The sequence below is a fragment of the Diadema setosum genome, chromosome 12 (assembly GCF_964275005.1).
Source record: "Diadema setosum chromosome 12, eeDiaSeto1, whole genome shotgun sequence".
Lineage (NCBI taxonomy): Eukaryota > Metazoa > Echinodermata > Echinoidea > Diadematoida > Diadematidae > Diadema > Diadema setosum.
The window spans coordinates 27283649-27302384 of NC_092696.1; the positions used below are offsets into that span (position 1 = coordinate 27283649).

Here is an 18736-nt window from a genome sequence, read left to right on the forward strand (position 1 = left end):
TAGTCACTAAGCTTATAATATTAAAGTTTAATCAACAGCAGAAAAACTGAACATTCTAAGATGCGCTGATTAAAAACATAATGATGAGTATACTTGGTTACTATAATCAAAATATTGATGATTTTATACCAAAAAAAAAAAGAAATAAATTGAGTAACCATGTCTAACTGTCATGAAACTTTCCCTTTATGATATAGGCAAATGTAGCCATCTTTCACATACTGTACTCCCAAAATGAGAGATCAGCTATATGAAGCAAATAAGCATGATCAGCGGAGAGGTCGCACCCCAACTCAGAAACACCTCCCCCCCCCCCCCCTCCGGCTTCCCTATGAACGAAGCAGACTACGTGATAAATATCACTGAAACATCACGTTTTTGTTGGCATGCAGAACTCACATGAATAATAAGCATGAGGGAAGAGCAAACTGCACTGCTCGGTGGATCCAGGAATTCCGTAAAAGGGGAGGGGGGGGGGGGTCACCTTTACAACATTAAAGAGGGCGCACGCCTCGCTCCATTTATTTTATTTCTTTTGTTTAATATAATAAGTAAATAAAGGGGGCGCGCGCCCGGTGCGCTCCCGCCTGGATTCGCCAGTGGTTCTTTTCAACCTCACGTCCATGCGTTTCCTCGCATGACAGTGATATATAAAGAGAAAGCTCCAGCGCTCTAGACACCTGGACTGACGATTTTGCGCCACAGCATCAGACACAGCCGCAGACACAGCCGACGTTAATAAAATGGCTCCTGCCTCGGCCAAAAAATTTGTTCTTGCCAAGGAGTTCGCGGGACAAGTGACTGAATCTAACTTCAAACTTGTGACTTATAGCCTCCCGGCATTACAGGATGGCGGTACGTATATAGTGAAGTCGTAGTAAGACTGCACAATTTGTGGAATATTTTTTTTTTTTTATTTCTGTATGATGTTACTGCGATGCTTCTCCTCCTCCTCCTCCTCCTCCTCCTCCTCCTCCTTTTTTGTTCTTTTTTTTTCTTCTTCTTCTTCTTCTTCTTCTTCTTCTTCTTCTTCTTCTTCTATTTCTTTGATGTTAAAGTGTGTGTACTTTCGTCCTCTTACTGTAAACGTTTTATTCAGTTCCCATGCATCAAACCAACGCAGAAATATCACTTACAGCATTTCGCTAGAACTTAGAAATTGCCATGGTCTCGGCACATTCCGTGAAAGCTCTGGAATAGAAACTCGAGATCTTTATACATAGCAACATAACCATTTTTCCCTATCATAAAACTTATTCTGATAATTTTCAAACACACAAAGACCTGAACATCATTTTTTTTCCTGACATTGCTATCAAAAGTAAAAAAAAAAAAAAATAAAATACGGCTTGATTCCCCCTTTTTGTAATCATGAAGTGAACTGCTAATGAACACAGGTTTATTCAATTACAGGTAGATGATGATATTGTCTTATGTTAAACTTTGTCATTTCTTCTAGTTTAGTTTAGCCCTAAATGAAAAATTATCATTTATGCAAAAACTTCATCTTGGTACATAAGTGCCATTTCGAAACAACAGAGTAGTAGTGATTGGTTATAGCAAATCTTCATGTTCTATTCGTCACACTGCACCATACCATAATGTTTGTTTTGTATGTAAGATAATTGTATTTGTTTTGATTTTGAATCTGACTTATTATCGACTTTATATATATATATATATATATATATATATATATATATAATACATATATTTTGATTACAGAGGTGGAGCTTCAGGCACTCTACCTTACTGTAGACCCTTACATGAGGTGAGACCATTATAGGCGTTATTTACCCGTTTTAACGCTTGAAAATAGTTCTAAAATGTAAATTAGGGATAGAACAACAAAATAATCATGTTAAGTTCGCATCGCGATTAATCAAATTGCTTTTAAAAGTTGCTCTCAATCATTTTTCATCACTTTATTGAATCAAACAGACACAACTCGATTTTTTCCAGTCATTGAACTGATTTAGCTTGTCTGTTGCGCCTAAAAACAAAGAATGGAAGCCAAACCGTAAGTGGCATTAAATACCGATTATATGAGAATACGAAGATTGAAGGAAATGTTCCTTGTGGTGGGCTCAACCCAACGATACTGGCCAAAGTCGTTTTATTAATCACTTCCCGAAGTGTCTCAATTATTGTCACGAAATGGCATCAAGTTTACCCCCGTGTGTTTGTAAACTGTAATCCCTTATCCATTATACACATGAATTCTATGTGGCAATACACAAATCGTGTAAAGAAATTCTACACAGTAAGCTGCTTTTTTTTTTTTTAGTTTAAAGTGACTGTACAGTACTGGTTGAGGTAGGGATTCATGTTTTGAACATTCCTAAGTGAGATAATGAAAAGTCTCTTATGAAATATGAAAGAGCATGTAATTTTAAGAAGGATTCAACGTTTATTTGATGAAAATTGGTTTTCAAATAGCTGAGATATCAAACAAAGTGCTAATAATAAAAGGCGACATGCCACAACTTTATTAGGATCTCTTTGTTTCACCTTGTTTTTGGATATCTCAGCCATTTCAAAACCGATTTTCATCAAATAAACTTTTGATACTCCTTAGACCTGCATGCTCTTTGACATCTCATAGAGTGGTTTCTGAATATCTCGCAAAACGTTAAAAGCTAAATTTTCACCTCGACCAGAACTGTTCACATCCTTTCAAAATATTGAAGTTTTCTGTTTTTGTCGACAGGATTTTGCCCATCAAAGTGGGAGATTTGATGATTGGAGAACAAGTGGCAAAGTACGTATTAAGTTCTGTTAGATTAGTTTCTTTCCTCTGCTACTCGTCTTTATTATATGTATAATTTATAATATATAATATTCATTATTCAATACATAATATGAAATACGAATATATGATATAATGTATAGTATAATATTATATCATATACATACATATACATGTACATATAATAGATATCCATACACTCAGCAAAAAGAAAGTAAAAACTTTTTCAAGTTTATATTTCTTATATAAACTTTGGCTAAGAGTTGATGTATTATAATTATACTATAGGCAAGATAATTCAATTGGCTATCAACCTGGTAGTTCAATAGAAATGGAAACCGTGCGCATGAGTGAACACCTCTGTTTTTACCTTCCAAGGGTCAAAAGTAAAGACATTTATTATTGCCTGTAGGCATTTTATGTTGCCATTAAGGATACTTAAGAAACAAATAAAATTTACAGACTGAATATAGGCCTATTATCATAAAGGCCTCGATACAAATTTAATTTCAAATATTATACCGAAGACAGGGCAAACCGATATAAACTGCAAATCCTCTGGATTAAAAGGCGACAAATAAGATCCACAGATATAATTTTGAACAGACGAACAACAAAGTGCCTGTGTTACATGGAATTATTACTATAAACTAGGAATTCCTCTATCCAATGGAGACTGGTTGTGCCTCAGCTGTATAACAGTTTACTCTTATACATAATAATATTGTTACACTTTATTGTATATCATTACACTCAGAAGCGTGGAAACAAAGTACCAAAAGTGTTTTCATTATTATTATGTTATTATACTATATTATGATGTTATGATGTTATGATATAGCTGATTATTATATGTTACGATAACTATTATGATATCATAATATGGAGGATTCTGGGTGCATACTACACTGGTGATTTGGTGACTTGGTTTGATTTGATTTAATATGATTTGATTTATTCTTCGTATGGCATCATTAAGTTTGCTTTTTCCTCCCCTGGCAACCAGCGGTATGCACCTAGAATCACCACAATCTTCGCGTCATGTAATGCGATTTTCTGTTTGTGTTTTGTGTTGAAATGCCAAATGCACAAATAATAAAAGAAACAAATAATGATACCAATAAAAACAAGTGTAATGATAACAATAGACATTAAAAACAATCAATTACCTTCTCTAAATCTTCTGTCAGAGTGGTCAAGAGCAAAGACCCGAAGGTGCCCATCGGTTCCATTGTCCAGGCTGATGCTGGATGGGCATCCGGGTCTGTTGTTAAAGGATGCGACGTAACAATCGTCGCCGACTACCCCGATCCAAAATGGCCGAAGTCGCTGGCACTAGGCACGCTTGGAATGCCAGGGTAAGCGTTCGTTGCTTAGCACGTGTTCATTGCTCAGTTTTCGAATCAATTAATGTAGCAGAAGTAAAGAATCCCAGCCGATTGGTGTTAGTAATGGCATGCGAAAAGAGTACGTTTGAAATGTGATTCCCTGTATCGAATGACTCGAAGTAATATCAAAAAACATATTCTTATCTTATCCATACAGTGTAGGATTTCTGTATATCAAATATAGCGTCACTGGTGTTCTCACAGAGGACCCTGTAAGTGTCATACCTTAGTAGGGGTATTAGCCATGCACCTGGGCAAAGCATTAATACCGTATGCCCCCCCCCCCCCAAAAAAAAAAGCAAAAACGAATAAACAACCAGATACTACGGGACCATCCGCAACGATACTTTAAAAATAGTGAATTAATCCAAACGCAGTTTCAGGGTATGAAACTTATTACCCACATCTTGCAGAAAGCCATCCGATTTGCCCTACCGGTCAAAGAAAAATGAGGATCTTTGTAGAGCATGTCGGGAATTCTTTCCCTCCCAGCTCTGTCTATTGTGTTACATTAACATGCAGTTCCAAGAGCATCGAAGTGCAGAACTTGGAAGCAACAGACCCATGACATGTTAACGATCCACATTTCTCTATGGCCATTTTTAACCAAATTGAATGGGGTTTTCTGCGAAATATAGGGAAGATTTCATATTTTAGATCCTGAAATATCATTCAGACAGTTAAATCAGTTGAAAGTTATAATGTGGAAATCCGATTTTAGTTTTGGGGGGACATATACTGTAGCTATAAGTGAATCGTCTTGACCACGAAAGCAAGAACTGGGCAGGATTAAACCAACAATCTCCTTTTTGCAGATCAAGAGTAATATCTACCTTATTAATCATTCAACTAGTTCTCTACTGAGAATCCAAAAGATCCATTAAAGACTTTTTAGACGCCTCATCCTGTTCCAAGTGGTTATTGTGCGAATGCCGATTGTAGCTTTCATGTAATGTTCATGTATCTATTGCCCGTTAAATGATTATATCAATGTCATAGGAAAACTGCTTACCTGGCGTTCCTTGGTATCTGTAAGCCGAAACCGGGAAAAGGAGAAACCGTGGTTGTCAGTGGCGCGGCCGGAGCAGTGGGAGCAGTAGTCGGTCAAATCGCCAAGATCATGGTCAGAACCACCACCCTATTACGTAACGTCATTTTCGGGTGCAGGGCAATTACCCAGGACCCTTCCCCTTCCCCGACCGTAATCCTAAACCTTAACCTAATCGTAACCCTAACCCAATCTCTATCCCTACACCTAACCCTTGCACTAAACTTTACTCTTACCACATTATAACCAGGATTTAGCCGGGAGGGGTGGGGTGGGGGTTAATTGCCCTCTGGGGGTAATTGCCCTGATACGGTCATTTTCTTTAACCAGGAAATGGAGTAAAGTGAGGGTTTATGTTCGTTCAGGGTCATACCAAATTAATTGTGAAATTGATTGTATCGCCACTATTTTTAATCATTATATTCCTTTCGTCATTGACCATTTTTTGTTCTATTGAGTAAATTGCTTCTCTGATTTTTTTTTTCATAATATTGTTAATGTTATAATGAGGAAAGATTAGATAGAACGGGATGAACTAAACCCAGGAAAAGTCGGAAAAATATTTAATGATTTACAGAAATTTGCTCATGCAAGAGAGAGAGAGAGAGAGAGAGACTTGATTATTTTTAAATTGTTTGCCAATTCAAGAATGAGTCTTATATTTATTGGTAAAGAGTCTCTTTAAAAACTCTGCAATTTTTTTTTTTTTTTATAATACAGGGCTAAAATGAAAGGCAATATTACTTACAAGATGAAACTCTGACATTGCATCATGGTACAATTAATGATAGCATTACATAATTATAGAGCAAATAACCACCGATGTGTGGTTGGGGACTTTATGGGCTATACATCGGTTGCCAATTAAGATGTTATTAACAGTTAACCAACACGCTACTGGTGAAATGAAGCCTCTAATGTACCTTTAACTTAAAGGGAAGGTCCATCTGATGTTATATTGCTTTGTATGAAAACAGAAAAATCAGAGAAGTAGTGCCTAGATGAGTGACATTTTTTAAAGGAAAATTCAGACACACACACTCACACAAAAATTATGAACTGATAAAGTGTAGAGAGTAAGACAAACTGACAAACTGACAACTCTCTGTGACGTTTAGGTGTTGAACAGCTCACCATAGTTTTTGTACACAAAATTTCCGTGGTTTTCATTTTTCTCAAAATTATTTTATAGTAATAATGATGATAATAATAATAATAATAATAATAATAATTACTATTATTATTATTATTATTATTATTATTATTATTATTGTTATTATTATTATTATTATCATTATTATTATTATTATTATTATTATTACTATTATTTCTCATATATTTTGGCACCGACAGAATTCATCCATTAAGAAGGACATGCAAACACATACAATCTAAGCATATATAATACCAAGAACAAAATTTTCCAATGTTTCACTGATCTAGGCCTGAGTTTTCTGTTTTCACACGAATATATATATATATATATATATGTAATATATCTGGATAGAATATATTCTTTGCCCCTTTGTATGGCCCGAGTGCTGAAAGCCACTCCTGCTACATAATATTATTATCCAAAGTCTCACGCCACATAAAGGGCTTGAGGATTCTGTACTTGCAGTGCAATCCTCCAACAAACTGGAATTCAAACGTATTCCCTCGGAATTCGCCCTAATTGCCCTGCAAAGTCTTAAATTCTCTGTCTCTTCTGTTCCAGGGCTGCAAAGTCATCGGCTTCGCAGGGTCTCAAGAAAAGCTGAATTATCTGAAAGATCTAGGGTATGACATCGCCCTCAACTACAAGACCATCAAAGACTTGGACAAGGCTATCAAGGAAGCCGCTCCAAATGGTGTCGACTGTTACTTTGACAATGTAAGCTCGTGCGACACGTTATTCAATCGATATGGGTGTCTACTTCGAGATGATAGAAATAATGATGATGATGATGGTGGTGGTGGTGGTGGTGGTAGACGTCGTCATCATTCGTCGTCGTGTTTTACAATGACGATAGTGAGAATCGATAATGTGTCATAACTCTTCGGGCTAGATGTTAAGTGCATTGAGAAGCTATTCACAGATCAAGAATTATCTTTTTAAAAAAGACACAAAATAATAAACAGTCAATACAAAAACAGTACGCTAGTTTGGATAAAAATTCTTTCGGTGTGATCTTGGAAGTTTAAGAGATGAAGATGCAGAATATTATTTTGGTTTCACGTATTGGTTCAAAATGAAAGTTAAAGATCCTGAATCTATATACAAGCTATATGTTTACTTTAAAACTGACGACAACAACAACAAAAAATCATGTGGTTCATGATTTTTCTTCATAAATCATAGTCAGACATTTACTGGTAGGGAGTATAGTTCACAACCTATTACGGATAGCTCACATTCATTGTGATATGGCTTCTTTATACTACGCGAGTATGTAGGGGATATCATGTAGAATTGAAGCGTCTAACTGGTGGCACTGAGTTTTCTGAATACGTATTATTTCTTGTACATGTGAGACGTGCCTTTGAGAATAGTTTCATGTTTACTTTGTGCAGATGACTGTGCAGAATACGCCATGCTTATAAAACATACAGTGCAGAATATTACGCAGCATTTTTCATGTAGATTCAACAACATGCATACAATTGATTTTTTTTTTTAACCACAACTTTGTAGCAGTTCTTTGCAGCAAGGACTGTTTATAATGTCAAAACCTTATCGTGACAACCGGTAGGAACGCAGGTCATAAGTACTCTTGACAAAGAAACTGCCAAATGATTATCTGACCTTGGACGTATAATCTGTCTTTGCCCTAAATACCACGATGACTTGCATATTTCAGTCGTAGATATAACATAGATTCGTTGCGATCAAAAACAGAGAAAAATGAATTCACAAATACTACACAAATAGTGAACCATGACATTGCAATTTTCGTGTTGAACTCTCGACACTGTCATGTTCACGCAGTCGTGAATTTCCTTAAGTTTCTCTTTTGTTGAAACTCATTGTTTGATTTCTCTTTTAGGCGGTATGGGTATCCAGGGCCCTGTTTCATAAAGCTGTTCGTAAAGTTACGAAGGGCATACGAACGACTGGTGATCAGTCCTGATGTGCTATCATCAGAATTTTAGTAATTCAGCACAAGAACTGATCACCAGTCGTTCGCAAGTCCTTCGTAACTTTACGAACAGCTTTATGAAACACCCCAGGTTCCCAAACACCCCCCAGGTTCCTTCCAAAACTCGGTGAACCTAGAAACCTACAAAGGAAACTATAAAAAAAAAGTCTGAGTTGTAAGGATCATTAATTGCGCTTCGACAGCTATCAAAAAGTGCATTAAGAATAATAATATGGTCAATATATCAATTCTTCTGTATATCTATGGAAAAAACTTTGTGCTTTGCTATTTTCTTTTGAATGTTTTTAACGTAAACTCCACTGAATGAGTCTTGGTTTCAAGAAACGGATTAGTCCCCAGTATTAGCTTTGAATGGTTGAGAATTGGCTAAATGAAATGGAAAATTTGCAAGGATGTCATGGGATCGATACCTGCGTACTCTTAGATTTTTTCCGTTTTTGAGGGAGGTGGAAGTTGTAATAGGTGAACTTGGGCCTTCATTTCTTCATTTGGGCAATTGTTGGGTATCATGATTATCATATCACGCCTTGCCTTGTTTTAAATCTGCATGTCGTTATTTTGTGTTTCTTAGTCGTCGATAATGTTAAGGAAAATTGATAATCTTTGGAAATAATTGAGGTATAAAGTGTATGATATCATGCTCTTAGATATACAGGCCTACAGACTGTAGCCGCTAACACAGACGGTGTAAGTTCGTGTATGAATAACCTCGAACCGTCCTTTACACAGTTCAAACTGTGTGCAAATGTTAAACTCAGAGTTTGCTGATTTGTGAATCACAGTTTTTAATACATAGTTCACGCAATAGCTAGTCTTTCTTAGTTGCACAGAGTCATGAGTAGCCTTCATATCAACAAAGAGTTGAGTTTAAAAAGAATGAAATATGAATCACTGTAGTGTGTGTAGATTACTAAGGTCTTGTCCTCATCCAAATCATTTACAACTAGGATTTTTTTTTTCAAATTGTGTTATGAAGTGCCTGTACTGCAAAGTCTACATGTATACATGTGAAGATGTTCTTGCAAAACTGACATAATTAATGTGACGTATGTAGGTATTATCAGGAGGTGTAACAGACTTTTGTGCATTCTTATTGAATACCAGTTAAAACAACTCTTAAGTGTTTTAGTCGGGGTTTTTTTTAAGGAAGGAAAGGGGGGTTCGTGTAGGTTTACCAACCTGTTTAACATTAGAACACTATAGTTCTCAGCAATATATGCTCACCATTACCATTTTTTTAATTGGCTTACTTCTTTTCAGGTCGGAGGTGAATTGTCCTCCGTAGTCATGAACAACATGAACGTCAAAGGCCGAATATGCGTTTGTGGCTCCATCAGCTCGTACAACTTAGCCGATCAGCCCAAAGGTCAGTCTGAGATGGGGTGATGATTTAAATGAATTTGGGTGCTGTAAAAAGTGAAATGTAACTAATGAAAGATGAAATTGTCGGGTAGAACTGATCTAAGCTTCAATTAATTGCATGGTGTTTATTTTTTTCTTTAATCTGCAATTACCTCTTTCTTTTCTTTTTTTATGTTTATCTTAGCTTTCTGGAGTTCCTCGACATATCTAGAATGTTTTTCTCACTCAAAATCATACACATGAGCTGTATAGATTCAAACAGCAAAAGCAAGGTTCTTGTTTTCATAATTCCTCACGTTTGAAGAAGATTAATGCCAACAAAACACAGTCCAAAGGTGTATAAGAATCACAAATTCTTCAAATCAAATTTTGGTGAATTGAGAATTGGTGTTGGTCAATGTATTGCCACTCACGACATGCCATCATTGACATGCACTTTTAAGTCTATATTAAACAAATAAGCCGTAAGTCTTTGCGTCGGGTACACAAAACAATACTTCTTAACTGTAGACAAACGAAAGAAGTCACATAGGTTTCTCTTAAGGATAGGTGAAACAGAATATCTTATCTCGATAATATCATATATAAAACTAGTCATGCGGAGCTATGTTTATGAGCATTAAAAGATGTAGGCTTTGAAAAGGGTCTGCACTTTCCTGTTTTCAAGTCACCTTCTCTCAAATAATCTCATGTGACTAGATAATGCTGATACTAATCTATGCTTGCGATATAGAATGCGATACATCTGCCTATTTCGTCTGTTGACATATACCTTTCAATAATAACACAATAACATCACTCCTGTATAGGGGTATTTTTTCACAAAGATGGACTAAAATGTTAGTCCCTCTTAAATCAGGAAGGCGGTATACACCCACCTCCCTGCTTTAAATTGCTCTCTACCTATGTATAGCCACCGCTGCCAACATATATTTAAAAAATCACAAAATAACATACAAAGGGTACGAGTGGATCATTCACATGCACTAGCAAAAACATAGCTGGCCAGCCACACACCAGAACTAATTTACCTGACGTCTTTTCTTTGCAATAACACCTCCGGCATGTCCTGGTTGAAAATTTTATTTTCCATAGTGCCATCGTTCCAGTTGATAGCGGTTCTAAAGCAGCTCACAATCCAGGGCTTTTATATCTACGACCACAAGGACGAATACCAAGATGCTCTCGATGCACTCATCAATTGGCTGAGCGAGGTAGGTCACGAATGCATAAGAGAAGCACTAGTATATCAAACGAAAATCATAAAAAAGGATGTTAAACATGTGGTTTACTTCCCATATGATGCTTCCTTTGTCACTCACTTGCCTGGCCAAAAAAAAGAAAAAAAAAATGGAGTAGGATTGGCCATACCAATTTTGTTATTATTATCGTTTTTTTATTATTATCATTATTATCATTATCATTATCATTTGTCATTATTGTTATCATTACTATTGATATTATTGTTATTATTGCTGTTGATATTATTATTGTTGTTTTTGCTATTATTATCATTATTTTATCATCATTACTATCGCTATACAATATTATTATTATTGTTATCGTCATTATATATACTTTTGCTATTATGATCATTTGCGGGACCAGATAATATGGGATTATCGGTCAGAGAAGTCAATATCTGTTGAAGGAGTTTGCTTGGTAATATATTGTCGGTCATTACTTTCATAAGCAATATGATATACTGTTATGTCATCTTCTATCTTTATGTTGAACAATGAATACCTATCAAGGAGTATGCATGTTCATCGCATCTGATTTTCATCATATCTTATAGTCAGATATTGTATACTCGGGGTCATTACTGCAATTTTTGTATGTAATCTTATATTCTGTGGCGAAGAACAAAAAAAAAAATAATATTGTACTTAAAGGTATTGCGAACGAAATATAAAGGATTCTTGCTGTGCTTTGATTAGGTGTGTGTGTCTTTCTCAGTCTCACCTTTATCTATAAAATCTATTAGTTCATTGTTATATACTAGAGTATGTAAACAACCGGACATTTTTCATGACTTTTTTTTTTTTTCTTGGCAGGGCAAGATCAAGTACAGGGAACACGTGACTCAAGGTTTCGAGAACACACCCAAGGCGTTCATGGGTCTCTTCAAAGGATCCAACCTCGGGAAAGCCATCATAAAAGTCTAGATGATGAGTGCGCAAGACTTCGGGACAGTCCGAAATGCTTCGCCACAGTCCGGAAGACTTCGCGACAGCCCGGTAAACTTCGGGAAAGTCCGGAAGACGTAGGGACAGCCCGGAAGACTTCGGACAAACCGGCAACATTAACCCTTCTTCGATTAATCTACTGCACCCGATGAATACAACGGCAAAAAAAAAGCAATAATCTGATAATGACGTCACTTACTCAACTGGTTAAAAAAAATAATGTGACATGCTTTTAAGCACGCACACACAGAGTAGCATGCCTACCTTTGACTGTGAAACTGATCTATTTAAGCAACGATGGTTTAATAGATAAGCAAAATGTCATTATTGAGAGCTAGTGTAACTTTTATCGTTTCCAGTTTATAAAAGCGGAAATCCAGACGATTATAAAAATTCTACATCATGTGTAACTGACAGTCCCATGTATATATTTGTGGAATTTATCGAGGTCCTTGAGCAGAAAAAAAACAACAACAACGATACTCTGAAAACCTCGCAACAGATTACACTGAACGCAATGTTGACATATAGGAGTTCTACATTATTTCAGATATGTAAAAATATAGGCCTAATTCCATGATGCCACTTGCTTTACAAGTTCACCTGTGTATACAGAATTTGTACATAAGTTTCGTCTTGTATTCTTCTTTCTTGAGCCCCAACTCACGCATACTTTAGTGAAGCTGTCAGTCATCAGTCATGTTCATTGTGATGTGTTATAAATTTTGAAAACATTCTTATTCCTTATCCCAATCACTGTTTATTCTGAAACTCTGTAGGCCTGTTATACCCAGCATAACAGATTTATAGTTGTTCAAATGTAAATGAAAACCATCTGGAGGTCTCCTTCTTCCATCCATCTATTACAATAATACATTCCCACCGCAAAGGTGGACGTTAATGGGCTTCCAAAGGGAACTACCAAAATATTATAGAGAAAACAGATATCCGTATTCATGACATGACGTGTTGGCATTTTGGGTACCGGGTATGTATTCTATTTGTGTTACGAGTCGTGCACTGTACGATATATGAACTTGTTATGTATGTTCGTAACTTGGGAGGCAATACGTTCATACTACCACAGAGGGCGCTATCAGGTGTATACCAACGTCAGTCTGTGTCCAACTCCCACAGTTTATAGAGTTATCATAATTCTAATGTTATATGATTCTATCAGTTTAAATTATCATGGTTATCATTGCTACGTGAATCATTCTTTCTAAAATGAAATGTGTTGACATCAGTATTGTATTCCCTCTAATAGCTGACTTGCCTCCATAGGCTGTACTAAATATAAGATTGGAAAAAAAGGGGGGAAATGAAAAATGAAATTGAATTGAACTGAATTGAATTGAATTGAATCAAGATAGGACAGTAACATCATTGATGCAATAATCTTATAGCACTGTGTACTCTGGAGATTAATGAGAGAAAAAACAAATCTGCATGTCTGCACGTGTAAACTTGCTACTTTTTGGGGAGGGGGTGGAGCAGGGGCGGATCCAGGAATTCCGTAAAGAGGGGGCGTGTTTACAAAATTAAAGGGGGGGCGCACGCACCCCTCCCCCCATTTTTTTCTTTTTATTTCTTTTGTTTCAACAAAAAATAAAGGGGGGGCGTGCGCCGGCTGCGGTCCTCCCTGGATCCGCCCCTGTGGAGAATATGATGACAGGAGTTGTATAGCCACAAAGAAACACGATCGTTTTAGCAACTTGCAGCGTATATACAATACATTATTGATTTGAATGAATTTAGAGAGAACCTGCATAACACTCGAATTATTATCAATGAGAGAATTAAAGCTCACTAGCTGCGTATTAGATAACGTGAGTTGGTGTGTGTTCTGCTTATTTTTGGAAACATTCATTTGTTCATGAACCATATGGAAAGGTTGTCTCTTTTAATACACACAGAACACGCGCGCGCGCACCCTGTGTTATAACCTATGGAGACGCACAAGCAAAACCCGACTTACTGTCATTAATGAAGAAATATCATAAAGTAAGTAATGTCCGTGGACTTGTGGCTAGCGGTTTTCTAGTCTTAGGACATTTGTCTGTAGAATACTAAAATTAGAAGATAAATGGACTTCTAATAACGTCGGACTGGCTGTTCAAAAACAGCTTTGTAAGTTCACTTCAGAATAACTGCCCCATAGGATTGTACACACTTCCTGAAGTATTCGCCGTGTGATGCAGTGATACATCCCTATTTGAAAGGCTGTATCTCCGCAACCGAATGGCACATGAAGCTGTGGCTTCTACCATATTACGCGCCAAAAAATTCTCTATCATATATGTCAAACTCATTGTGATTGGATTGTAGGTCTTGTCGGAATTGGCAAAAAACTGAGAAGGTTCCGTCCTCAATCCAATCACAATCAGCGACACAGAGAAGCTCATTATCATATGAAACATGACGTCAATGTTTATTCGTGGCTGCATTTGGACGAGTTATGATTTCATATACCGTGGGTTATAACGTAAATTGGATATGTATTTCTCATTTCTAAGTTTCCTGAAGTCAGCGGTGAACCCTAATATTAACTGACCACCTACTGTACCAGTTATGACTTTATATGTTGCTGAGAAGATATAGAAAACGGGAATTTTCTTCTTCGATGATGTTCGATGATCATATCTTTCTCGGCAAGCACATATACGCAGAGTGCACCATTGTGTAATGGGGGTGAACGTGCCCAGGTAACCGCGAGTGGAGCATGAAGCACAGTGCAGTGCAGTGCCGGTGGAACTGGCAGTGGTCAACATTCCAACATGATTGTGAATCTACACTACATCAGCTTTCAGTTTCTATTTGTGCATCTTTTAGAGTGTACTTGGGTTTTGCTATACTATTTACTGAAGTTGCTGCACATGACCAGAAAGCGACTGTCAGCAATGTGATACCTCAGTGAATGTGTGCGTATGTGTGTGTGTGTGTGTGTGAGTGTGTGGTCAGTTAAAAAGCAGATAATGTAAACAATTTCATGAAAAGCATGTAATTCATGTTGTCAATGTAGGTTTAACCCATATAATGCTATGTTTATGACTGCCCCTATGTTGTTTCTGCAGCATTTTACCCATATTCGACAATGGACCAGTCCGTATCACTGCTGTGTGCACGAGGTGTGTGGCAGACCGTGTAGGCTCATGAATAATTCAAAGCGTGCACCTTGGCGTTCTGTGTGTGCGGGCAGCGTGCACTCTCAGCTGTAGAATGATTTTAGTAGACTTTTGGCCAAAAACCTTTCCATATGATATATATATAATGTATATACATAATTATTATGTCATCTTGGAATATATACAAACTCCTCAAAAACGTCCTGCAAGTCCAATTTGATGTATCATATTTCTCTGAAAACTAAATCATTTTTTTTTCAAATGTGACATCATAAGAAAGCCTGATTAATTTTCTTTACAACAGCTTAATTTTTTTACATTATGTATTCCTGAAATGCACAGTATGACTGAGTATGAGGAAAGGTCAAATGTGAAATGTTGCAAAATAGAGCAAACGTGTTATGTCAAACAGTATAATTCCCAGTTGCTTTGTCGTTTCAGGGAAGGAATGTGCTTGAAAAGAATGCATTGTGAGATTATATCATTAGATTCCAGGCTTCATCCATGAATTAAAAAACTGCAGTAGTATCTGCAGATCAAAATTAAAAATGAAGGTTGACCAAAAAGTCATCTAATGTCTAGGAAATGGGAGTTTTTGAAAGTGCTCTCATTTAAGCATTGCTTATTTGTGGCCTTTTTTCATCAAAACTGTACATTATCAATAGTAGAATTGTTGCGACTTTTCACTTTTGATCTGTCCCCATACTCTTTTGCACATTCCAAGAACACCCAATCATAGCAAGTAAGGTGTCAATTTAAAGATAATTAATCAGGCTTTCTTATGATGTCATATTTAATGATGATAATGCGGATATAAGAGAAATATGATATATCAAACTCTAATTGCAGAACTTATTTTGAGGAATTCAAATATATATATATATATATATATATATATATATATATATATATATATATATATTATACAATTACTACATACCCCGATGGAAACCCTTTTTTTTTTGCTCAAAGTTTTCACTATTATATGTTTCTGCTCAGTTTTTCCTTTCTTTGTTTCAATTATATGATATATATATAATATATATTATATATATATATATATATATATATATATATATATATATATATATATATATATTCAGAACTCTCTGCCCCAAAAAGGAACATGCGCCTAAAGTGTTGAAAGGTTGGTCCAGCGGGTATTCGAGCTTGGGTCTGCCTGAATCACTATGACGTCTCCGTGGCCGAGCGGTTAAGGCGTCGGCGTTCCATGCCGAAAAGGAGGAACGGTAAGGGGAATAATGACGTCAAAGCTACGCACCGATTTCTCCTTTCTTTCTCGTATCTCATATATATATATATATATATATATACTATATATATATATATATATATATATATATATATATATATACTATATATATATATATATATATATATATATTACACACACACACACACACATATATATATATATATATATATATATATATATATATATATATTTTTATATGTTTGTTTATATCAGAACTCGACACTAACGTTCTTTTCTGGTAGCCCTCTTTGGACCACCAAAATCGTTGAATTTCATATTTGGTGGCCCGAAATTAAAGGAAATACAAAAATCAATTTTCAATTTTAGCAACTGCTGAGCCCGATTGAGCCATGGAAAGAAACAGTGTTTTGGAAAATTGGTCGCCAGACATCGGTACTATTTTTAGTGGCCCAGAGCCAGCAGGCCACTGTAAATGTCTATATATGAAGAGTTTGTTCGCAAAAACCGATAAGTCCATTTTTGAAGATTTTGAAGTACGGTCTCTGTCATAAAGTACAAAATAATACCTTTTAAACGATATATTGGTCACTACATATAAAGGTACATTTTTGAAGTTATGGTCAAAAGAAGCAAAAATTTTCTTATTATATTTTCTTTATTTTTCTTGACCTTTAATCGCAAATATCTCCATTTGGCAAATATGGACTTACCGGTTTTTGCGAACAAACTCTTCATATATATATATATATATATATATATATATATATATATATAAGGCCTATACAATATTGTGTCGCTGATTTATAGGCTACCTCATATTTACGCAATTTTTTTTTTTCTAAAGAGAGCTAAAACTCGTTTAAGTGAGCATGAACAACTATGCACTCTTGCATTATTTTACCATGAATACAGTACATCAGTTTAACAACACAAATCCCACATACCGCCAGCTTTAGGAGTTGTGAGCTAATTCAAGATGTTACAGTTGTAGAAAAGAATGAAATAGAATGAATAAATAAAGACCATCGATACAAAAGCGATGACACAAAAATATTTTCCTTTTCTAAGCTATCGAGACAGCACTTCATAGTTGCTTCTCCTGGAAGCATGGAGGATAATGATATTTCGTCGATATATTTCTTTATCAGGACGAGAGAATGTTTTTTTTTTTTTTCATAACAAAAATTTGGTTCTTGCCTTAAGACAACAATCTTTACTGAGCGTTCCGAAGTTCTGCACAGAAAGAATTTGACCACTTAATATCAAAGGAAAACCTTGACTTTTGCTTCAATCCAGAATGAATGATGCGACAGAGCATTTTAATGAACAGAACTCAGTCACGCGGGAGTGAGTGCAAACATATCACCCAGCCTACATAATATATTCATATCTATCTGAAGTTATCGTGTAGCAATTAATGTTAACACGGTCAGTACTTTTATTTTTCTTAGTAGGGGGATGACCATGCACTCAGTGTTGGACCTGTTTGTAAGTTTGAAAAACAAATAAGTTGATAAATGAAAAATTTAATTAAAAAAGGGATAAGCACCATTCCTAAACATATGAAATGACGTCTATCATCAGACAGAGAAGATATGATTAAAAAATGTCTGTATTTTCTGTCATTTTCCTTTTTTAACAGCTTAAATCACAAATATCTCAACTTAACAAGAATAGAGTTAGATCGTTTTGCGATAAAACTTTTCATATATATATATATATATATATATGTTCATCTTGGAATTTTCCACGTGTTGGACTTCGAATGTTGTAATTATTAGAAGAAAGAGTCTCAAGTACGCCATGGATCCAACGATTACAAAAAAATTTTATTACAAAATTTTCGGTCTGCCTCAGACCTTCGTCAGTGCAAAGACAATGATGGACAATGATAAACATGAATCATAACAACAATGCTATGCGCGTCATGCGCGTAGTGCGTTGCCCTGGAGCTGCGTTGTCAAGGAGAGCGCTGATACGTATAGGGGTATGGTAGAAAGTGAAATCTCAATGAATACTGAACTCAGACTCAACAAAAGTTTCAAGTGCTTGTTTGAATCATAATATGCTATATATACTCTTTATAAAAATACATTGCTTTATATACGTCCTTGTAATAATAGACTTTAGCGATTCTATTTTTTTCGTAGATAAACTTCGAAGAAAAGACGCATATAAAGCACTGATTACAAATGGAGAAGAAATTAAAAGGAATGAGCTAATAGTACAACTAGTTATTAGAGCGTCTGTTTACTGTAAAAATAAAAATTGTATATATATATATATATATATATTATACGGATGATCAAGACATCATATCAAAAAAATAGTGTTCAATACAAATATAATAAAATCTCAACATTAACTCAATAAAAATCTCAATGAAGACTAAACTCAAACTCAACAGTTCCGAGCGTATGTGTATATTATATGCATGCCAATGTATGCTATATATACTATATATAAATACATTACTTTATGTATACATCCATGTAATA

General features: G+C 35.7%; 1 protein-coding gene across 1 annotated transcript; it reads left to right on the forward strand.

Moving 5' to 3' along the window:
• Positions 1–743: 743 nt before the first annotated feature.
• LOC140235964 (prostaglandin reductase 1-like) lies at positions 744–11855 on the forward strand. Its single transcript, XM_072315960.1, has 9 exons — positions 744–855; positions 1726–1771; positions 2711–2761; positions 3940–4107; positions 5137–5260; positions 6903–7058; positions 9586–9691; positions 10783–10901; positions 11745–11855. The coding sequence occupies exons 1-9, from the start codon at positions 744–746 to the stop codon at positions 11853–11855; spliced, it is 993 nt and encodes a 330-aa protein (XP_072172061.1).
• The last annotated feature ends 6881 nt before the right edge of the window (positions 11856–18736 follow it).

What these genes read in the sequence shown, in the direction of transcription:
- LOC140235964 (XM_072315960.1), top strand. Translation starts at nt 744, where the DNA reads ATGGCTCCTGCCTCGGCCAAAAAATTTGTTCTTGCCAAGGAGTTCGCG. An exon ending in ACTGTAGACCCTTACATGAG is followed by an intron (nt 1,772 to 2,710) that starts GTGAGACCATTA and finishes TTTTGTCGACAG; the next exon opens with GATTTTGCCCATCAAAGTGG. An exon ending in ATTGGAGAACAAGTGGCAAA is followed by an intron (nt 2,762 to 3,939) that starts GTACGTATTAAG and finishes ATCTTCTGTCAG; the next exon opens with AGTGGTCAAGAGCAAAGACC.